We start from the raw sequence: 21,727 nt of genomic DNA, 5'->3' as shown, positions 1-21,727 counted from the left end.
ACCTCCCCTGAAGGGGAATGTGCCTTGTTGTTGATTCACTGTTAATCATCTCACATTTTGTGTCTGTCATGTTCTGAAATGCTTTAAGCTTGTTGCTTGAAGTGTTTACCACACTTCCTCTATCAGCAACTTACTGTAAATCATAATCTTGATCCTCAACTATACACTAGCTTCCGTGCAGTTGTTGGTACAGAAGGCTGTACAGCTGCTACTAAAACTTGGTAAGCAGCAGCATTCTTAGGCTACTTAAAGAAATATGCTAGAGATTTTTTCAGCATGTGTTGGACTTCAATCATTAATGCAGTCTAATTACCCTAATAGGAAAAGTGATCTGAAAAGTCTACTGCACTCACAACTGGAATGTTAATTTCTGTTAACTAGCTTATTCTCATTAGCATCAGCTCCTAGGTGATGTTGACATGTTTTAGGCACTTGTAGTTACCCAAGGCAAAGTATTCACTAACTTCACTTGGAATATACTTGATCCACTTGTCCAAAAAAATTAACATTCCTCTGGCCTACTTAGATGGCACTATCCACTGGAAAGAATATTTACCTTTGAGATAAGGAAGTCTTTGCAGGCCATAGATTTTTTTTTTTTTTTTTTTTTTTTTCCTCAGAATGTCTAGGCCAAAGTTCCACTTTCAGGCCTCACAGGAGAAAATGTGGTTTCTCTAAAATAGTAGCTACCTGCTACTGCCCACTTAACATAGGCCTGTCATTCTTTGTTGCTCTAAGTGTCTTAATCTTGCAAGAAATGCTGTATCTTAACTACTAGAAAATGCTAAGAAGTATTGCGGGAAACTTTTCTGCTTGGAGCAACTTGATCTTCAGCTGTTACTTGATCAGAAGGAATAGAAAGCACAAAATGAGGCATAACTTTTCACACCCACATGGCTAAAACTGGCTAAAGTTATTTCTCCCTTAAATTAAGACCTGATTATTCTGTCAAGATAAAATACCTCTATGCAGTGGCACCCTAATAATGTTCCTCTTCTTGGAAACCTGTGTTCATACAAGGCTTCCCTTCTTAAAGCAGAACTCTTGACAGTGGGTCAGATATCTACTGTACTTAGATCAGATGTATTACCCAACAGTGTCCTTTTTTAAATAAGAAAAAACCCTCATCCTGTACTTCTGATTTTGCATATCTACCTACCTGTCTGTGAATGCTTGTTTTATTTGGGATCTCACTGTAGCACGTAAATCTGCTATATCATAGCATTACAATACTATTATGAAACAGTGCATAATTTATTCTTATCCATCACCATGAAAGCCTCACCTCTTTGGATTTATTGTTCTTGTAAACTTTCGGCTAACCTCTAGGGTTAGCACCTCTAGCACTATCTACCATTGTTTAAAAAAGACTATTGGAAGATGTATTTGGTTTTGTTTGGCAAGGTTTTGGTAGCGGGGGGGTTACAGGGGTGGCTTCTGTAAGAAACTGCTGGAAGCTTCCCCTGTGTTCGAGAGAGAGAGCGAGCCCATATTAGCCGGCTCTGAGACGGACCCGCCGCCGGCCAAGGCCGAGCCAATCAGTGATAGTGGTAACGCCTCTGTGATAACATTTTTAAGAAGGAAAAAAGTTGGGACGGAGAGAAACTGCCGCCGGAGTGAGGAGTGAGAACATGTAAGAGAAACAAGCCTGCGGACACCAAGGTCAGTGCAGAAGGAGGGGGAGGAGATGCTCCAGGCGCGGGAGCGAAGATTCCCCTGCAGCCCGTGGTGAAGACCCTGGTGAGGCAGGCTGTCCCCCTGCAGTCCAAGGGGGTCCACGGTGGAGCAGATATCCACCTGTAGCCCGTGGAGGACCCCACGCTGGAGCAGGTGGGTTCCCGAAGGAGGCTGTGACCCCGTGGGAACCCCGCGCTGGAGCAGGCTCCTGGCAGGACCCGCGGATCTGTGGAGAGAGGAGCCCACGGAGCAGGTTTTCTGGCAGGACTTGTGACCCCGTGGGGGACCCGCGCTGGAGCAGTGTGCTCCTGAAGGACTGCACACCGTGGAAAGGACCCATGCTGGAGCAGTTCGTGAAGAACTGCAGCCCGTGGGAATGGCCCACGTTGGAGGAGTTCGTGGAGGACTGTCTCCCGTGGGTGGGACCCCACGCTGGAGCAGGGGAAGAGTGTGATCAGCCCTCGTCCTGAGGAGGTGAAGCGGCAGAAAATAACGTGTGATGACCATAAACCCCATCCCTGTCCCCTTGTGCCGCTGGGGGGGCTTGGTGGTGAAATCCGGGAGGGTAGCTGTGCCCGGGAAGAAGGGAGGGGTGGTGGGAAGGTGTTCTGAGATTTCATTTTACTTCTCATTACCTTGCTCTGGTTGATTTGTAATAAATTGAGTATGTTTTGCAAATTGAGTCTGTTTTGCCCGTGACGGTAATAGTGAATGATCTCTCCTGTCCTTATCTCGACCTGCGAGCCTTTTGTTATATTTTCTCTCCCCTATCCAGCTGAGGATGGGGGAGTGATAGAACGGCTTTGGTGGGCACCTGGTGTTCAGCCAGGGTTAACCCATCACAGAAGACTAGCAGCATTAATGGTTGGACTCATTCTTGCCACACAAAGAAGGCCTCTTTGATGGCAAACTAATTGCCCAATCAGCCATTGTAGCTGAAAGCAATAATTAAACATGGCAAAAAATCTGCCCAGGAATAATCCCTAGACAGTGATGAGGATGAGTGTTGATGCTTGCACCACCAGGCTGTAGGTCAAATTTCTATATCAGACCTTGCTCTTGTCATCAGTGTAAGGCCATGCTTCCCCCCATCTCCCATGCAGGCTGTCACGAGAAGGGTTTGAGACCTGTGAAGGACTGAAAAGGGTCTTTGTGGTGGCTCTGGATGAGGAGGCAGGGATGGCTGCTTTTTTTTCTTTCTCCACTGAAGAATGCTACTGGAACCTCAAATGTTTGGATAAAGATAGGTCCTAGGATGAGTTTTGCTGAAGACTTCCTTGCTGTGGAAAGCAGCATCACTAAGTGGAAGAGGGGAATCTAATTTCTAGTGCTGTAGTGCGCTTGTGGTTGTGACTGGACACCACTGTAGGGAAGAGTGTAACCTGACCACAGTCTCGTTTTTGTGTTGTGTGGGTTTTTTTCTTTCTTTAGAAAGGTCTTTCATCGTAACAGCAAAAAAGAAGTCTTGCAGTATGCCCCTGACTTCTCATCTACTGATACCTTTGTCAACAGATGGTGGTGGCTGAGGAAGGGTCCAAAACATCTGGTCCAAAACAATGGCTTGTAGGGAAGCTGAGAAGAAAGCTTAGAGTTTACTTGGTTCTGCTTGTGCCCCTGCTTTCACAGCTTTCCAGTAAGACCTAGGTAGCATTTCCCAGACTGTCTTCTGGATGAACACGTTTGATGAATGTAATGGGAATCCTCATAATAATGGGGACAGTGATTCAGACCTGGGTCTCTTGACTCTTTCTGTCCCTGTTTTCTTCTTGCTAGCAGCCATTTCCTTATACAGGGAGGCTAGTGAAACCAAAAAGGTGTGCTGGAACTTAACTGGTCTTGGCTGTGATGATTGAAGTGTCTTGGGTGTTCTTGATGGTACACCTTTGTGCTATTCAGATAGACTGATGTGCACTCTAGAGGGATTTTATCAAGCAGATCTTTCTGAGGAGGGAGGGGGAAAATGAAGCTTAGCCTTATGTTAGTTAGTCATCTCTCCTGAGGGAAACGTAAGTAAGTGTACTTCTAACCTCACTTTTGTTGTACTTTCTAGGATGGCAAGGCCTTCTGTGCCTTTTCCCATCGAGACCTAAACAGCTACATGCGCTTCCACAGGGTCATGCAGTTGCTCTGCAGGCTTGAAGGGAGAGGCTTTCAAAGCAGTCAATACTGAAGTGGAGATCTTGTTTTCTTTTTCCTGTCCTTCTCCTTCTGCTTCCAGCACCTGCATCGGGTAGGTTACCTGAGCACATGAAACAGCTTGATCCCTAGAGAGGAGCAGGTGTAAGTGCTATGATCTCTTTTTTCAAACTGGCTAAACTATTTGAGGCAACTGAAACTATGAACTGTTAAGAACACCAACCTTGCTCCCTTTCCCCTTCTGCCATCCTCTTCTAGTTGAAGATTTTTGTCCCAAACTTAAATAGTAACATGGAGGAGAATCCACAATAAGGTGTAGCGAGTAAGGGATGAGAACTAGGGTACAAAAATACTTTCATGTAGTCATCACAGGCTAGCTTTTAAGTTTGGCTGCTGAATCCTTTCAAGAAAGACAAGAATCTTACACAAGACCAGGTCTTGGTGATTGCCTTAACATTGCCTCAAGTCAAAATTATTCCAACAACAGAGGTAAAAGTGTCTGTAAACCTGCCTGCTTTCCAGCAAGTAAAATTGAGCCCAGAATACTACAGCGATGACTTACTGACACTGTGCTGGAGTCTTCAATAAATCCCTAGAAATGTCTTGCCTGTTATTTTTGCGAGGTTGACATCTGCCACATAAGTTTCTCGGCTTCCTTCCCACATGTGCTTACAAGATGAGATTTATGGATCCTACTAAGAAAGCAGGAGGAATTAAACAGTGTCAAACCCACAGACATTTCACTTGCCATCCCTGGACAGTGGCAAGACCCTCTTCCCTTTTGTGGAAAAAATAACTTGTGCTGAGCTAATGAACAGTTTGATCTGAGATCCAAATTCTATCAGTGTTAGTGAGGTGTCATTAAAACCTTGAAGTGCCCTTATGTTCTGTCCAAATAGTCTTTGAAAAGCTTATTTGCTGTCTAGATTTGACAACCTGTACAGCAAACACTGAAATGCTGATGGCTATGATGTATTTTAATCTTCCTCCCTCTGAGGAACAAACCCTAATATATGGAAGACTTTGCAAATCTGCTTGTGGTGTAAAAGCAGCAGTAGCAGTTTGCTAGAGATGAATGATAACTAATGTAAAGTTTGTGCACTGAGACTTATCCTGCTTTTCTATGTCTAGACTAAATAATACCTGTACAGTTTTCCTTAACTGTTAGCAGAATACTTGGTAATAAGGTTCTCAGTGCTAACAGATGGCAGACTTTACATTCATCCTCATGCTGCAGGATAAGACACTGTGGTGTGTATACATCCTGATTACTCTCATTCACTTACTGTCTGATCTCTTTTAAGAGGCCAGTGACAGCCACTTTAGAAAAGCTCCCCCTAATGCAATGCCATTAAGTCTTTTACTCAAAACAGATGAAAATGGTTCATATGAAATCTCAGAAGTTTCATTTATAGTGTGGCACTCTAACATGTTAAATAAGCTGGTGTTATTCCCAGGTGTGGCTGAGCAAAGCACAAACCTGCAGTGGATATCTAGGTCTTGGTAGTCCCTCATCTACAAACACATCTGCTCCATTGGTGAGCATTCATTATGTTAGGCCATGGACTAACATGTGTATCTTACTGTAGCTAGCAGGTCAAAGGAGGGAGGAGGTGAGTTTGATTTCTTCTTTTCTCTGTCTCTATGGCCTCCTTTACTAGAAACCAAACCATTTCATAGGCAATACCACGTTAGCATGCTGCTTATAGTGTACTAGAGCTACTGTTCTGTTGATAGTATGTTAAGGCTGCTGGCTTCCCCCTAGAAAGAGATTTCTGGCATAGAACTTGTACAAGTTCCCCAGTGGGGATTGGTGGGAGTAAAGTGCAGTAATTGAAGAGTTGGAGTCATCCAGAGAGTAAGTGAAGAGGTGGATTGCATTTGAAGGCTGCTACTTGGCGCTCTCCACATATGCGGCAGTTGCTCTCAGTCTGGAGGTAAATACAAAATATCTGCTGGAATTTAGAAGGTGGTTGTAGTGGCTAGGAGTGCCAAAGCAACCTAGTGCTGGACTCCGTGCCAGTTCAAAGCTAGGAGAGCTGGTGCATTCCCCAGAGCACAGTGGCTTTGATGTCTAGCTATAGATGTGTAGTGTGCTGGTGCTGCAGCATCACCTTCATTGCAAGATGCTCTTGATGCTGCAAGTAACTAGGTATAGTTCTCTAGGCTTCTCTGAACTGTGCTTCTTGGTGGGACATAATGATAAAGGCCATCTATCTTTCAATCAGGTCTATTGCAATACTAGGCTCTTTAGCAGAGACTCCTAGTTGGTCCACAGTTTCATTAGTGCTTTTAGGCAGTTGCAATACGTGCTGTGCAAGCAGCCCCACGCAGTCAGCTTTCCAGGCTATGGACTGTTCGATGACTGGATAAAACATTTGCCAGCAGTTTCTCTGCATACCTATCTTCTGTCTCAAACTTGTAATGGCAAGTTTAACTCTGTGCCCTAAAGAATGAAAACTTTAAAGATTTACCTTAATGTACTGATATCTCTAATAAGGCATACACAAACTTAATGTAAACAAACTTGTTTCTTCCTCTTGGGAATCAAGAAAAACAGTACTTTGACAAACCTAGCAATGGTTTATATTCTAATCTTTTAGCCTTGAAGGAGTGTAAGAAGCCTGTCACTTCTGGAATATGGGGCAGTGGTGAAACATTTTTTCACCCACAGTTAATGCACATCATAGAATAAACAAGTCATTAAATATCTTTGCTTTTACTTCTTGATGGCTAAAATAGCCTCATCCTTGGAATGAAGATTTCACACAGTCTTCCCTGCAAACTTGTAACTGGCAAGAGCTTTACACAGTGCACAGTACTTTTCTCTCCACAGACTCCTCCCATAAAACTTATCTGAGCAGAACATGTAATGAACTATGAATAAATCTTAAGAATACATCAGCTCCAAGTAGTAATTTTTTCTTATTGCTGGCTTTCCCACTGCTTGAAAGGCCAGAGGATCTTTCTGTCATGCTGGCTACAAACACGATTTTGGGCATGGAGTCCCCATGCAAGGCTTGTCTGGCCTTACCCTTGCCAGTGATGGCTGTACTGCATTTGCTGCTAAGCTCTGAAGTGGGAGGTCTCCATGCATACTAAGTGTATCCTGTTGTTCTTTTCCAGACCACACGAGCAGAGTTTGATTTGCCAGAGTATTCGGTCCGCCGGCGGTACCAAGACTTCGACTGGTTGAGAAACAAGCTGGAAGAGTCTCAGCCAACGCATCTCATTCCCGTAGGTAGTAAGCAAGAATCTGCTATTAAGGACAGTTCTGTATCTGTCTTCCAAGGGCAATTATTTTGGTGATATGTCTCTTTGGATTTAAATACAGTACTTCATTCCCTTCTAGCAGAGTGGGAAATGCTTCCCATTTTTGACTGATGATGAAGCTTAGACTTTTCTTGGTTGGCACACCTGAGAAGCGAGCTCTGGCAGCCTCCTGTAGGGCAATATGGGTGGTGACTACGTTTGTTATGGCATAAATGGAATATGCTTCATCTGTTTGTTCAATTATTATATCTAGGTTTCCAATTATCTGAGGCTTATGGAAGGCTACTCAGGTACTTCAAGTCCTAGTCTCAGTCAGTTTTCAAGATGGCCCTTTGAGCTGGTTTTAAAGACAGTATTTTAGAACTATTTGTGCTAACATTTAGTAGCAGAGACTGGCAAATCTTAGCATCTGGTTTAGTAGTTATTGCATGCCTTCAGTAGGCAGAAATTTAGCTAGAGAGGTTAGCTAAACTACTGTACGCCTTCTTGTCACTGAAGCTGGCGGCCCAACCACCTTATGTGATACGAATAGGTTGATACTGATCTTCAGCAGTCTGTTTTTCATGCTGTAGAAGATGTGAAAAGGTAGGAAGCCTGCGGGATCACCACCATCAGCTGTTTTGAACAAAGAAATTAAAAAAGGCCTGTAGGAGGTAAATTATCAGAAAATAGCAACACTGCTAGCATACCTTAGCTTGCCCATCTGGGATGAGGGGGAAGTTTCTCTGGTCTCCCTCCCTCAGCAAGGACTAGGCTATGTGAGAACTATTCAGTTAGGTTGTTCCAGGGTAGAGAGCTATTTAAGCCCTTAATTACTCTGGGACTTGCCTCTAAGTGAAATAATAGCTCAAAGATAAGAAATACTTCACAGAATCATGTGACACCACTAACTGGCAGCAAATATGTTTACTGAGGGGTAGGGAGAGAAGAGAGAGAGTGAGCTTGCCAGGGTAAGGGGGAGACATGAGATTAACGTGTTAGCTGCCCAGACACCCTCTTCTCCCTTCCTGTTCCCTGAACAGCTGGAACTATTGAGGTTAAGCTTGTACAGATTCCTGAGTGTACCAACAGGCTGCCAGTCCTGCCTGAAGGCTGCAAGGCAATAAATAATAGTCTAGTAGCAGAAGGTGAGTCATAGCCAGGGAATCAAGCTGCTTTGCTGTGACCTGGAATTCGTTGCACACAGAATGGCAAATTTGGCACAAGTGGCTCTAATATTGGACATGAAACGGGCTGCAGAACAAGGCAATCTCTTAAGTGTCTCTCATTTAGACAATCTGGAAGCATAAGAATGCGCTGCCCTCTTTTATCTGTCTATGCGCAGGTTAGCAGTTGCGGAATTTCCTGTTAACATCCTCCATGCAGTGGTATGGCAGGGAGATTGCTGAATGCTTTATATATTTATTGCCTAGAAGTAGATGGGGAATAGAAGCTAAAGGCTGTTTCAGGTGCACTGTAACTCAAGTGCATTCTGAAAGGAAGTTTCAAGCCAATCTAAGAGTATCTGTATTTGTAACTGAAGATAATGCAATCCCTGGAGGCCGCCTGCCTAACAAAATACCGAAACGGGGTTGTCTTCCTAATCTCGGTATAGTGACTCTGCCTAAAATCTTCCTGTAACAAATGATGTGTCTTCTCAGTGCAGTGAGCCATGATAGCCTACACTTAGGAGCCAAAACTAAACTGAATAGGCGTTCCTTTTCATCTCTTTGGTTACTGAGTTTTTTTACTTTTTTTTTTTTTTAAATTATCTGAGACTTACTCTAATCTGTGCTTTCAAACAACAGTAAAAATTACCTCAGATCTGTCTCTAGACTAGAAAGATAAGCCTAACATGGCCAAGGATCTTGTCTTTGGATGGTGATGTTTGGATCCTTTAAGCCATTTGTGACTATAGTGAACCCTGCTCACATATCGCAGTGGAGAAAAGCTAGAAAGACTCTTAAGCTGGAAGACTATAAGTCAGATAAGTAACACCCAGTTAAAGCAGAATATCATTTGCTAGCTCTGTGTACTGTCTACTTGAGATGGACCTCCAAAGGCTTAAAATGTAAAGGACTATAACTACTGCTATTGCTAAAAGCAGGTTAAATGGCAGAAGCCTGTCTAATAGAGGTGCACTCTTCTGTGGGTCTAAAACGCTCAAACTTTAGTGATGTTTCAGTGGCAGTTTGCATGCATTTGGTTGAACTAGGATTCTTTAGTCTTCCACCTTGTCCTTTTCCTTCTGCATATGGTGCTGAGGTAGTGACTTCCTGAAGTATAGAGTCCCAGCTAAAGTTTACAAAGCAAGGGAAGAGAGTTTCTCCTTCCTGAAGACTACTGCACTAAGCATTATTCTTCTGAAGAAGTCTAATTAGAGTGTATCTTACACTGGTTGAACTAGAATGACTAATCTGAATGCTAAACATAATAAAAGTCTTAAATTATAAGAACTAAATACAGTGCTTAAAATGTAGCTGTGTTGCAGCTAAGTCAGGCTGGCTGGGTTTTTTTAGGAGGTGCAATCTTCATGTACATCCCACAGCTAGGGTATGGTGGGAAAGGCATACATATACGTAGGTTTTTTTACTTTGAATTACTTTTTTCACAGATTTTAGGTAACAAAGACTCTTTGCAGAGGAGAATTCTGATTCCTGATTTGGGTGAAAATGGCTGTCATTGCTAGTCTAAGAGTAAGCAGATTATCTGTCTGGGCAGACTGTTTCACAAGAATAAAATGCAAAGCACAGTTTTAAAAATTATATTAATCTTAGAGTCCATGCTGTCTGGAGAGAACAAAAGCAGGTCTAGTGGTAGAGCTGAGACTAACCATGCTGAAGCTTAAAGAGTTATCTTCCATCTGAAGTGGTACTTAGAAGTCTGGAGTCTTGCTAGTTCTGCAGTCCCTCCTGTTACAGTAAGTCTGGAGGCAGACTTGGGCTTACATGTTAAGCTGAACTGCAGAGATGAACCGGTGGCATCAAAATAGGAGTAAGGTGAAAGAGTAGATAGTAACAGAGGTCTGCCAACATTACACAAACATGCTCAAGAATGTCAGCTATGATAGATGACTGACTGTGCAAGTGCTTCAGGAAGGTTCCAGCCTGGACCACTCGACCGTGCTCATCTGTCTTTGCTCAGTGTAGTGCTATTACTAACACTATCACCCCTTCACAGAAGGGCCCTGTCCAGGAGCTATAAATTGTTCAGAATGCAGGGGAAAAGAGTAAGTAGAATTGTTAAATTTTCTTGGTTTTCTTGGACTGAACAGACTTGCTTTAACATCAGGGTGTGTGTGTGCACGAATTGCTGTAGTGAATAGTGTGCAGCTCTGCTGGCATCTCTTTTAGAGCTGGAGCTTGAACATAGATAGCAGTAGCAGTAGGGGGGAACTCTCTAAGCTATGCTGGAAGTACCTACTGTGAGTACTGTCTGGGCTTCACTGGTGTGGGTCTCAGCTGAAGCCACTCAGTAGAATTGCTAGCATTCTAGCATTAGGCCAGACCAGCTCAACAGTAATTCAGAACAAGGCTTGTATCCCATCTGATGTATGATTCCTGTTAGCAAACATAACACTTCAGTGCCTGTTAAGACTGCAGTTTGATTGCTTTGTAAGTTTCCAAAAAGCAGAAACAAGTTTTTGGTCTTCTGAATATTGTGTGTTTTGCTTGTCTCTGACAGCCTCTTCCTGAGAAATTTGTGGTGAAGGGTGTTGTCGATCGCTTTTCTGAAGAGTTTGTGGAGACAAGGAGGAAAGCATTAGACAAATTCTTGAAGAGAATAACTGATCACCCGGTGCTTTCTTTTAATGAGCACTTCAACGTGTTTCTCACAGCCAAGGTAAGCCAGGAACTTCCAAACGCAATCATTGACAGGGACAACAGAACAGGCACCTTTGCAGTCTTTTTTGAAATGAAGGTAAAAAGGCATTAATAAAACTACACATGCAGGTCAGAACTTCCCCTAAAATACCAGAGAGTTGTTAGGGACCCTGAATGTTGTGTGTGACAGACCCCTGTGTGTGACAACTACATGGGTTCCCTTTGCTTGAAGGGAGGGGTGGTCTGTAGATTTACAAATGCAGTTCTCCAGACTTGCTTGTTTTGTATCGCTATGTCTAGAACATATGCCTCTGATGCAAGAAAGGTTCAGAATTTAGAAAACTGTAGACTTTGTAAAATCCTGTTTTGGGGAGGAGGAAGGTGGAGAAGGAGAGACCTCTTGCACAAAAGCTTGCAAGTTTCTTGACTTTTTTCTTGTCTGTGCCTTCTATACTGCTTGTACTTGTTGCCCTCAAAACTAAGCATGAAGACCTTATTCTTGTTTGTTCTCAGTCAACAACTTCATGCTCATCTTCTGCGTGACTCACCCATAAACGGTGCAATTTTCTTTAGCTGTCTTTTGAACTGCGTTTTAAATAAGACTAGAAGGACCTACAGTCACGCTTGGGTTTGACCTGATAAGTGAAGAGAGCTGTAAAAGCACGTCTTTCCAATGTCACATTATGCTAGCTCACTCAAATGTGACACTTAATTTGAGCTCACTTCAGGCTCATGCTCTGCTTGCTGGTAATGTGAGACTCAATCTCCAGTTCCCTTTTATTTCCCCTCCATGGTGAACTTAACTGCTGAAACAAGCCAGAAATGCAGAATTTTTTTAGCACCTTGATAGTTAAATGTCAGATAGCTTTGTTCTGCTTTTCAGCTGTCAAAGCATGATGCAACTTTCTTAGCTGCTTAGTCATCTTCTCCCACCCCTGTAAAATAAACGGTTAGGGTTGTATTCTCAGCCCCGGCCAGGGCTTGCCTTGAGAATACAGAGCATCCAGAGAAGCTGAGGGAAAAGGACATGTGTTCCTCTGGCTGTCTCTTGTGTTGGAACTTGCTCTATTGCAGCAGTGAGGTGTCAGTTCAGTGTGCTAGGACTTCAGAATTTAGTTACTGCAGAAAGTCATGAGACCATCTCCTGGCTGAAAAAGAGAAACCAACCTTTCTTCAAGTTCCCTGTTTGGACCAGTAACACACCAGAATGTGTGAGAGAGTGAGTGAGTAATTTTGAGTTAAAGGGTTGTCTTCTGATGCCTGCTTGCAGATGGTGCTTAGGACAGGTGGAAGGCAAGAGTCAAGGACCCACTGCATTTAAATGCAAACATAATCCAAAATAATAGTAGCTGCTAATATGCCAGGTTCTCTTAATCAAACTTAGATTTGTCTTACAAGAACTTGGAAAGAATACCATAGTACATGTTTTGAAGATGGCTGTTGGATTCTTTTAAAGAACACTTAAGCTTTTAGTCTAGTCTGTAATACCATGTCTTGATTCTTAGCCTCTACGGGTCTGCTTGGTTTGAAAACATCTCTTCATAGGATAACCTAGTTAGAGCGCTTAATGCTGTTTTGCGATGTTGAATAGTGACCCCTGCTGGAAGGAGTAAAATGCAAAATGGACGGCGTTTTGGCTAACAAGTTTGTTCTGATGTGCTGTCAAGGTGAAATCCCCTGAATATTGTAGGTAAACAACCTTGTTAACATAAGTTCTCTGAATGTTGATTTATGCAAATGTGTAAAGCATTGACAAGGAAGTTTAAGCTTTCTGTGCAGGCAACATGGCTACATCCGACCCAGCCTGAGCTGCCCTCTGTCTTGCAGAAAAGCTGTGCTAGTCTTCTCATGCTGTGTGTTTTCTGTGCAGTCTTCCCCTCCCTTCTATCTGACCACACAACTGGTGTGATGTGACTGCTGACCAAAGAAGCATGCAATGTGTAGCTCTGTACTAGGTCATCAGAGCCAGCTGGTGCATTTGCATAATACTGGTATTGTGGACTATGACTTAAAAGTATGTATGGATGAATGGCATGAACACTATCAGTGGAAACAGAGCTGTTAATATCACTACTTCCCTGGTGACAGTACAGGAACATGGGAAAGTCTGGCCATGTGCAAAGGTGGACCACTAACTCATTTATAAAGTACTTCATACCATTCCTCTGGATAGTTTATCTCCATCCAGAGGTAGTCTTGAAACTGTGCTCAGCTGTACAACTTGTATAATGTGAGGTTTTGTCCAAGGCTACCTGTCGCATGTAATCTCTTGCCTTCACATGATTTGATCTTGGCTGGAGAGTATCCCTCACTATATTAATCTTCCAACAAGCAAGTGAAATATTTCTAAACTGTTTGGGTTTTTTTAACTTCCTAGGATCTTAATGCCTATAAAAAGCAAGGAATGGCATTGCTGTCAAAGATGGGGGAGTCTGTCAAATACGTTACAGGAGGCTACAAATTAAGAAGTCGGCCACTGGAGTTTGCAGCCATTGGGGAGTATCTAGACACATTCTCTCTAAAGCTTGGTACCATTGACAGAATAGCACAACGGATTATCAAGGAACAGTTGGGTAAGGACACAAGGTGCTCTATCGCAATACTTCAGTCTGAGTGCTCTATCTCGTTCTGGTTGATGGTGTGACCAAGACAACTTGTGTCAATGATTCTGTCCTGTAATGAGCCACACAGAGCAAAATCTAATGCCTCTTACAGATTTAAAACAGGCCCAAAGCCTAACGCAGTATCTTACTTTAGCTCAACTCTCCAAATATTTTTTTAAAATGGCTCTTGTTGTTATACCAACCTACTTTCTTACTAGAGTTATTTTTGGAAAGACTTTTGGGAGGGGGAAAAAACCTGTACATTCCATCTGGAGGAGTAGAGGTGGAATTCCTAGATGAAGATAACCTTTACTGACCTGTCTTGGCAGACCCAAGTTTTACATATGTTTAAAAAAAGTTACTTTGGCTACTGCACAGGTGCAAGTGTCTTTGTCTTGGAAGCTTGTAGGAATGGTCAGTTAAGCAGGAGGCAACTTGGACCTGTCACCTGTGCAGCCATAGAGCTCTGTCTATTAAGATGCTAATGCAACAAAAGACTTGACTCCTGGGGGAGTTAATGTTTGCCAAGCTTGGTGCATAGTTTCTCCTGTTTGGTGCGAGTGTTTGCAGATCCTTGTGCCTCACTCTTACTCTGTTAATCTACTTTTCCATCTGCCTTTTGCAGAATACTTGGTGGAACTACGAGAATATGGACCTGTCTATTCAACCTGGGGAGCGCTGGAGGTTGAGCTATCGGAGCCACTGGAAGGGTTGTCTGCCTGTATTGGGAACTGCTGCACAGCTCTTGAGGAACTCAGTGAAGACATGACAGAAGACTTCCTGCCTGTGCTTAGGGAATATATATTGTACTCGGAGTCAATGAAGGTAAAGAGAGCCCTGTGGCAGAAGTGACACTGTCATTGGTGTTTGCATGCAGTGATGCATCAGTGAGTTCATTCTTTCTAATAGCAAGAAGGGTTGGTGGTGGGAAAAGTCGGGAAGTAAATAATGCATTAGGTAGGAGGATGTTTTCATAATCAAAACAAACCTAGGTATGCTTACCGGGTACTGCATGGGTAGCATTACCTATCTGCTCTGCTATTCAGTCAAGCTAAGGTCGGTAATGCTAGGGTGCACACAAAGTATTGAAGAGTTGCTTGTTTATTGGAGTGGCAGGTGGTACTCTGTAGGGGACATCCTGTGGCTGCCTAGAATCTTATCTTTGAATTGTCAGAAAGTCAGTCATGGCTCAGCTCTTCACTACTGGGTCAGTGTCTGGCCCTGCAGAAAAGGTAGCATTAGCAGCTTCTGTCACTTTTATGTAGCAGGGTTGGCTGGCTCCTTTTAGAACCACGTGTCCAAATGACAGACACTGCTTCCTCTCTCATCCCCATACCCTAGGCAGGATGTATCTGTTGTAAAGTTCTGTTAAGTTCTGCATACCAAGTAGCTGCTTAAAGATGTTGTTCTGTGACTCTTAATCACCCTAGGAACTTGGTATCTTATGGCTTATGCAGAAGTAATAAAAGCTACTTCAATGCAGTTTTTATTCTCTTGAATTTAAGGAGCATTGGTAGTCAATCCCACTGCATGGGGAAAAGAATTACTGAGTTAACTGCACTGAAAACTGAACCTAAGGACTCTAGTTCGGCTGTTAGAGCTTCTCACCAAATGCCATGGTACAGTATGTATTAGCAGTCCCTTTATAGGGTATTAACAGACAAATTCCTTCTGAGGACTTTCCACTTGGAACAACTGTCACAAGGCTATGGTATGCACTTCTTTAGAGATCTAATAGCCTGTTTTAAACCTACAGTCTGAACATGGTGGTCCTTCTTAATCTTAGTCATCCTATACTTCTCAAACTGAGATTTGAAACACCTAGAGCTTTCTTTTCCCAGCTTCAGATGGCTAGTTGTATGGCTCTTGTCTTACCTGGCTGAATGATTCTTATGAAGGCTTTGCACTAATTCCCTGAGTATACTCTTTGCTTTCGTAGTCATGGTATTGACCCTAGCATAAACAAGGTGCCTTTTATTTATAGGACTATTAACACCCAAGTATTGCTGGAACACCCTGAGCTCTAGATGGAAGCCTTGACCCAGGGTGTTCAGACTTAACCTTACTCTGTAGGAAGCGGTGTGTGTGTTTGTGTACTTACAAATAAACAGAACATGACTGTTGTGGTTTAAGCCCAGCCAGCAGAAAAGCACCATGAAGCTGCTCACTCCTCCCCACCCTGGGAGGAACTGTGGTCAGTTCATCACACGTTATCTCTGCTGCTCCTTCCCTCTCAGGGGGAGGACTCCTCACTCTTCCCCTGCTCTGGCATGGGTCCTTCCCACCAGCTGCAGTTCTTCAGTGACAGACTGCTCCAGCTTGGGGTTTCCCATGGAGTCACGGCCATTTTCGGGGGCATCAGCTGCCCCACTCCCCTCCGTGGGCTGGGGGGGGACAGCCTGCCGCCTCACCACGGGCTGCGGGCGGGGGCATCAACCTCCTGCGGCGCACCTCCTCCCCTCCTTCCTCACTGACCTTGCTGCCTGCACAGGGCTTTCTCTCACATCCCGCTCTCCTCCCCCGCTGCAGGTTCCCCTTCTTCAACCTCTTCTCCCAGAGGGCTCCCGCCATGGCGGACGGGCTCGGCCTTGGCCAGCGGCGGGTCCGACTCGGAGCCGGGGAAGCTTCTGGCAGCTTCTCACAGGAGCCGGCCCTGCGGCCCCCTACCCCGCTACCGAAAAAAACCGTGCCACACAAACCCAAAACAATGAGGCTAGTGATTAAAGCTTTTAGCCCAGAACATGTACCTTTTGATGCTACAAAGGCCATGGCGTACTGGAGATGGCATCTAAAGTGGCAAGCTGAGTTGTGAGAGGTGCTTTTCACAAATGTAGCGTGGGAGGAATTTTTTTAAGCTAAAAAGCAAGGGTTTCTTCTGCTGAAGAGGTACTTCAGGCAGTTAAACACCACTTACTACAGGAAGCATGGCATTAAAGGCTTGCAGCTAGACTACCTATTGGCTTGGAGACAGGCCCATTCAAAAAGGGCTCTTGTCAAGATGACAGCAAAGACACTAAGTGCAGTCTCCAAGCTAACAGGCTTGCCTGAAGCACCTCTTCAGCTAAAGAAACCCTTTTTTTAGCTTAATTTTTAAACAGCTGACTTAACTTCCTAGTGCCCTAAAGGACTCACTCTTCCTGTCAGTTATTTTCTGGTAATGAACTGAACATACTTATTGTGTTGGTGCTTTGGAATGGGTTGGATCTAGAAACTACACTTGCAAAATAGCAGTTAATAGGAAATAAGGATTATGCTGTTTTGTGTCCAGCTTGGGCATCTCATTAGCTTTGTTGGAAAATCAAGAAAGAAACCCATCGCTAGCCAAGGCAGACTGTTCCTATTTTTCTTCCCCCCCAAATACCAAAACTGAAATCTCTGAGGTCATATCAAGTGTGATTTTCTTATGCTAGAAAATACCAGTCTGTTACTATTTCTGCAGTAAGCAGCTACAGAACTGTCTTCCCAGATGCTATAAAACCATGTAAGTAACTGTAAAGGAGGCTACACTTGGAGCGTGGGAGACTTTCTGCTGAAAAGGTTGTCCTCTTCACTAGCAGTGCAGTCCTATTCATCAGCTGCTGTGAGGCCTGCTTGTGAAATTGAAGTCTGGTTTGGCCTTCACAGCACAGTTGTTGGACAGGGTACTTGGTGGAAGGCAAGTCTCTAGACCCTAGGAGTTCAGTGCAACCTTGGTAGCTTTCTCTGTTGCATACTGTACCCCAGGTGTAGGTATAGGAACTTGATTTGTAGAGCAGTCTCTAGCTGGGTGAATGTCCCTCAGTGAAAGAACTGCCAGGTTATCTTCACTGTTTTTTTAGAGATTAATGTTCACTTTAGTGTCTTCAGGAGCACTGTTATATGTGAGGGGGAAGCCTGAGGGAACTGCACATACAGAGGCCAAAGCCCAGTAGTTCTGGTTGAAACAAAATATTGGCTGACTCCAGGGAAGCCCCATCTCTGGGTTCATTTGAAAGATTTACAGAAGTGGGGAGAGGCTGGCATTGCAGGCTTGAGTTAAATGTTGCTGGGAGTGTCTAGGAGAGATCTTTTCCAAAACACAGGTCATGTATGAGACGGCCAGATGATTTCTCAAATCCTGGTGCAGTGAGGCACTTGTCAACAAACGTGAGGTACCACATTTTTTGTGGTATGCTGGTGTTCCCCAGGGAGGCAAGTGCAGAGGACAAACTCAGCTCTATGTAATTCAGTGGTGATATTAAAATGTTATATGACCTCTGTATGCCTATCACCTGATCAGCCTTTCTGGCAGTGTTGTGATCCCTAGCTGTGTGCTTGGACATTACTTCTAATGCGTGTTTAAAACAAGCACCACATGAATAACTAACTCTGTCTTTAAAAGTGTGCAGTAAATAAGGATCCTCTTGTGAGGTCTAGTTGTAGTAGGAAGCTATATGGTGTGCAAATGGCATAGGATTGCAATTCAAGAAAGGAGGCTGATGGCAAACTCCTGAAGCTCCTTCAGAGATCGGGGCCAAGGTGAAATTTTTCAACTAAATACAAAATGGAGAAGGACCTGCCTCACTGAAAGCAAGCTAAGTCTTGTTTGTACAGGGACTGGTGGTTTAGTTCTGTCCCCAAATAACTGAAATGTGGTGTGTGATTTTGTTCTGTTTTGTGTTGGTTTCTTCCAACTTTTAAAAAAATATTTTATTTTTTACTTTTTTTTTTCCCTTCTAAGTGAGGCCTTAACTAGTGGAAGTATTGCATGGGTTGTGGTAAGTCTGGGGAAACTTGGCACAGAGTTTTTTGAAGGAGCTGCTGAAGCTTTAAGGCATTGATCTGCAACTGAACAGAGATTGCCTGGAGGTGCCAGAGGAAACACTTCCTTTCACATATGGGACAAGTGAAAGGGAAGGCAGCATTTTTCTCATGACTTACAGGTCAGCCATTAATGGATACTTAAAGCTGTATTCAGAAGCATATTGTTAATGGTCCACAGTGGATGGACTTGAGCACTTAAGGAGAAATAAGACACCTGCCCTTTGAATCTAATCTGCTGATACCTGTTAATCATTGGCAACTCCTGGTACAGATCCAGTTTACTGGACTAACTTCAGGTTTCTATAGGCTGAATGCAATTGCTGGAGGCAGTTGTTTTTCTGAGAATAAATTTCAGTTGACTCAGGTTCAAGAGGTAATACAAAGTAGAAATATCTGTTAAATCTCTCAGGCTTTTGTTGTATTGGTAACCTCAGTCGCTTAAGGGCTATTCCACATAGTTGCTTAGATTTCAAAAGGAACGGGAATGCTGTGGTTTTTTTTCAAGCAAACCAATGGCATGCTTGCTTGCATCTCTTTGGGGAGAAAAGGGAGTGTTAAGCTGTTGAAGGTGAATTTTTTCAGTTTTGTCCCCTCTTTTTGCCTAAACATATAGCAGCTTTGTGGATGGGGTGCCATTCCAATTTACCATGGACTGAGGTTTGTAAGAACTGATTTGCAATATCTTCAATCTCTATTCTAGAGCAACTGCACCACTGATGTTCTCTTGGCTTAAGGGGGAGGAAGGGGAATATGATGATTAGTAGATACAGGGTTCATACATCTTTAATTAGGAGACAGATCTTGGTGAGACTGGCTCTTAGAGCTCTGAGAACTACACTTTTAAACAGATATTTCTGTAGGCAGCAGAGCATGTGACTAGTCCTGTTTTACTAGCCTTGTCTGAAACTACTCATTTTAAAATCACTAGTTACCTCCTTTTGTCCTAGCGGGGTAATGCCTTCTGGGTGGCAGAAGGGAAGACTCAAAGCATGAACTGGCAAAGTTGACTGCAAGAGAAGTTCAGATTTACAGGTGCCTCAGCAGTGAGTGTTGGCTGACTTCCTTCTGAACATTTTAAATAATAACTTTGCATCAACTGAGTTCTAAAAAATTGCTAGTTGTTTCCTTGTGAAGACTGGAGAAGTTGTCTGCTTTTGCAGACACAGAACTGCTTATTTTTTAGTAGTATATCCTTAAAAAGACTAACTTCTGTGGTTGTTGTGAAATTGTAAGACTGTAGTACAACCTTGGTGGAGATCTTGACTTGTGGCTATATTACAAGATGAAGGTAGCATCTTTTGCTCTCTATGCCGAGAATACTCTGTCAATAAAATGTTTTACTGCTTGTGAAACTCACTTGGGTAGTTCAGTGCTTTTCATGTAAATTGTGCTTTTCAAAATTTTAATTTTTTTTAATTAAACCAACAACCAAACTCCCCAAACTGATCTAAAAGCAAAGGTCACTTTTGTTCTAGTGCAATAATGTAACAGCTTGCTGTAAAAGACTTTGAGGAGTCTTTGTAAGTGAAAAGGGAGATGTAATACCTTCTGTGGTGGCCTTCCTGTCTCTTAGGCTATACTATTTTCTGCTTGGTGCTTGAGGATGTCAAAAGTTTTGCACTAGTTCTTGACAACTTGGATGCTCTTTTTCATATCCTTTTCATGCTAATAATAGGTCAAATGATGAATTGAATTTACTTAGTCAGGGTAATATTCGTGGTGACATGACAGCTTCTATCTTGCATGCCTCCAGCTTGTCCAAAACTTCAATTTTATCTGACCCTGCCAGCTGCTGGAGAGCAAATGCTTTGTTTTTAAAAGCTACTCCCTAAATACTGTAATATAAGAGAAAGTAAGTCTGAAAGTCTGACTTTGGATTGAGTTAGCACTTAAGCTGTATCACTTTGCAGTTTCTTGCAGGTTGGGGAGGGAAGGAACAAGAGCTCACAGTTGAATTTTCTCTTGCCCATAGAATGTGTTGAAGAAGAGAGACCAAGTTCAAGCGGAGTATGAAGCAAAACTGGAAGCAGTAGCCTTGAAAAAAGAAGACCGTCCAAAGGTTAGCACTTCAAACTAGTCTACAAAACCAGCTTGCACTTACATTACTTCCTGAGAAGAATGGAGAAACAGAACTTGCTTTGTCTGGCTCTGGTGGCTTCTTTGCAGTATAAGCAGTTTCTGGGAGAACAGAAATTTGTTGTTGGCAAGCTGGTGTGAAATAAAGCCCTAGGTATGAACACATATAACCTGTCTAGCAACTTATGTACTACTGATATCCCACCATTCAGAGCTGGGTGGTTCTGACTGGTGTAACACTCCAACTACTTCTAGGCAATCAGTTGGAGTGTTCAGTGACATGGACTGAAGTAGTGGTAGAATAGACCATGGTGATTTGGCAGTATGTCAGCTAGCTGAGTTAAGTTCCTAGCCCTGGCACTGTTGAACTGTACTTACTGCAGGACTCCTGTTTTGGCTGTGGAAGACTGTATTTTGCTTCTTCTGCTAGGGAGCTCTTCCTCTGTGATGCTGAACAGACACAGCAGGTGTCAGTGGGTGACAGGTTTTGGATGGGCTTCATGCAGAAGCAAAACTGTAAACTCTCGTGCTTGTGCTGCCACCTGCTTTCCACATGAAGCAGTGTGCAAGAGGCCTCTCAAATCGCTGCAGCTTTCACCAACAATGACAACAGGTTTTGTTCCCTCCTCTGCTTGGGGCTTTTTGGTTCCCCTTTGTGTTAATAGATTACTTTCCAGTATTAGGACTCCTGCAAAATAATCTTACAGGAGGTTCACATAATGTCTTGAATCTAAAAAGCTGAAGAGGACCAGGGCATAGAAATGCAAACTAGTATTTTTCTGATCTTGTGTCTTGTGTTGTGGACTCTACAAATAGTGGTGTCTTGGGTATCTTGTGGTGCTCTTGTATTTTGGTCTTTTGCCTGCCCCACTGCTGGCTGGTGTGGTATGTACTCTTACTTCCTCAGTGTAGGTTTGTATGAGCTGGTATTCTAACAAGTTGTATGTAGGATGAAGGGAACTAAACCTAGCATATCCAGCAAGCCAATTGCAGTTTTTAGGCATTTGACTTTATCAAGGTTTTGATGCAGTGGAACTGCCGAACTTTACTAGTGTCTCAGCTGCTAAAAGGCTTTTGCATCTCACCTCTCTGGGATTATTGTGTAAAGCACAGCACTTAAACAGCTGTCTAAGAATTTTTTGAATACTTATGTCTCCTCTCCAGAGTATAAGCATATCTTTTGGCAAATCCTTGTACCTTTTTTCTAAGATAAGTCTTTTGTGTCATTTACAAGTTGAAGTTGAACAAACTAATAGAACTCCTTACCTGTTCTTAAAATACTAGCTCAAAGTTTTCACATAGTTCCCCCTGAAGGGAATGTCCTTGTCTGTAAGAGCTGGTAGCTCAGAGCTGTGGCTAGCCCCACATCTTACATTC

General features: G+C 43.2%; 1 protein-coding gene across 1 annotated transcript in view; it reads left to right on the top strand.

The window, feature by feature from the left end:
- The window catches only part of SNX30 (sorting nexin family member 30), a 51,127-nt gene that overhangs the window by 22,722 nt on the left and 6,678 nt on the right, over positions 1-21,727 (top strand). Inside the window, exons 3-7 of the mRNA XM_049796141.1 lie at positions 6,940-7,050; positions 10,750-10,908; positions 13,267-13,462; positions 14,118-14,317; positions 20,247-20,333. Coding sequence (XP_049652098.1) covers positions 6,940-7,050; positions 10,750-10,908; positions 13,267-13,462; positions 14,118-14,317; positions 20,247-20,333 — 753 coding nt within the window. The remainder of the gene's footprint in view (positions 1-6,939; positions 7,051-10,749; positions 10,909-13,266; positions 13,463-14,117; positions 14,318-20,246; positions 20,334-21,727) is intronic.

Source organism: Accipiter gentilis, chromosome Z, assembly GCF_929443795.1.
Source record: "Accipiter gentilis chromosome Z, bAccGen1.1, whole genome shotgun sequence".
Taxonomy (NCBI): Eukaryota; Metazoa; Chordata; class Aves; order Accipitriformes; family Accipitridae; genus Astur; species Astur gentilis.
This window is presented reverse-complemented; position numbering and strand designations above follow the sequence as displayed.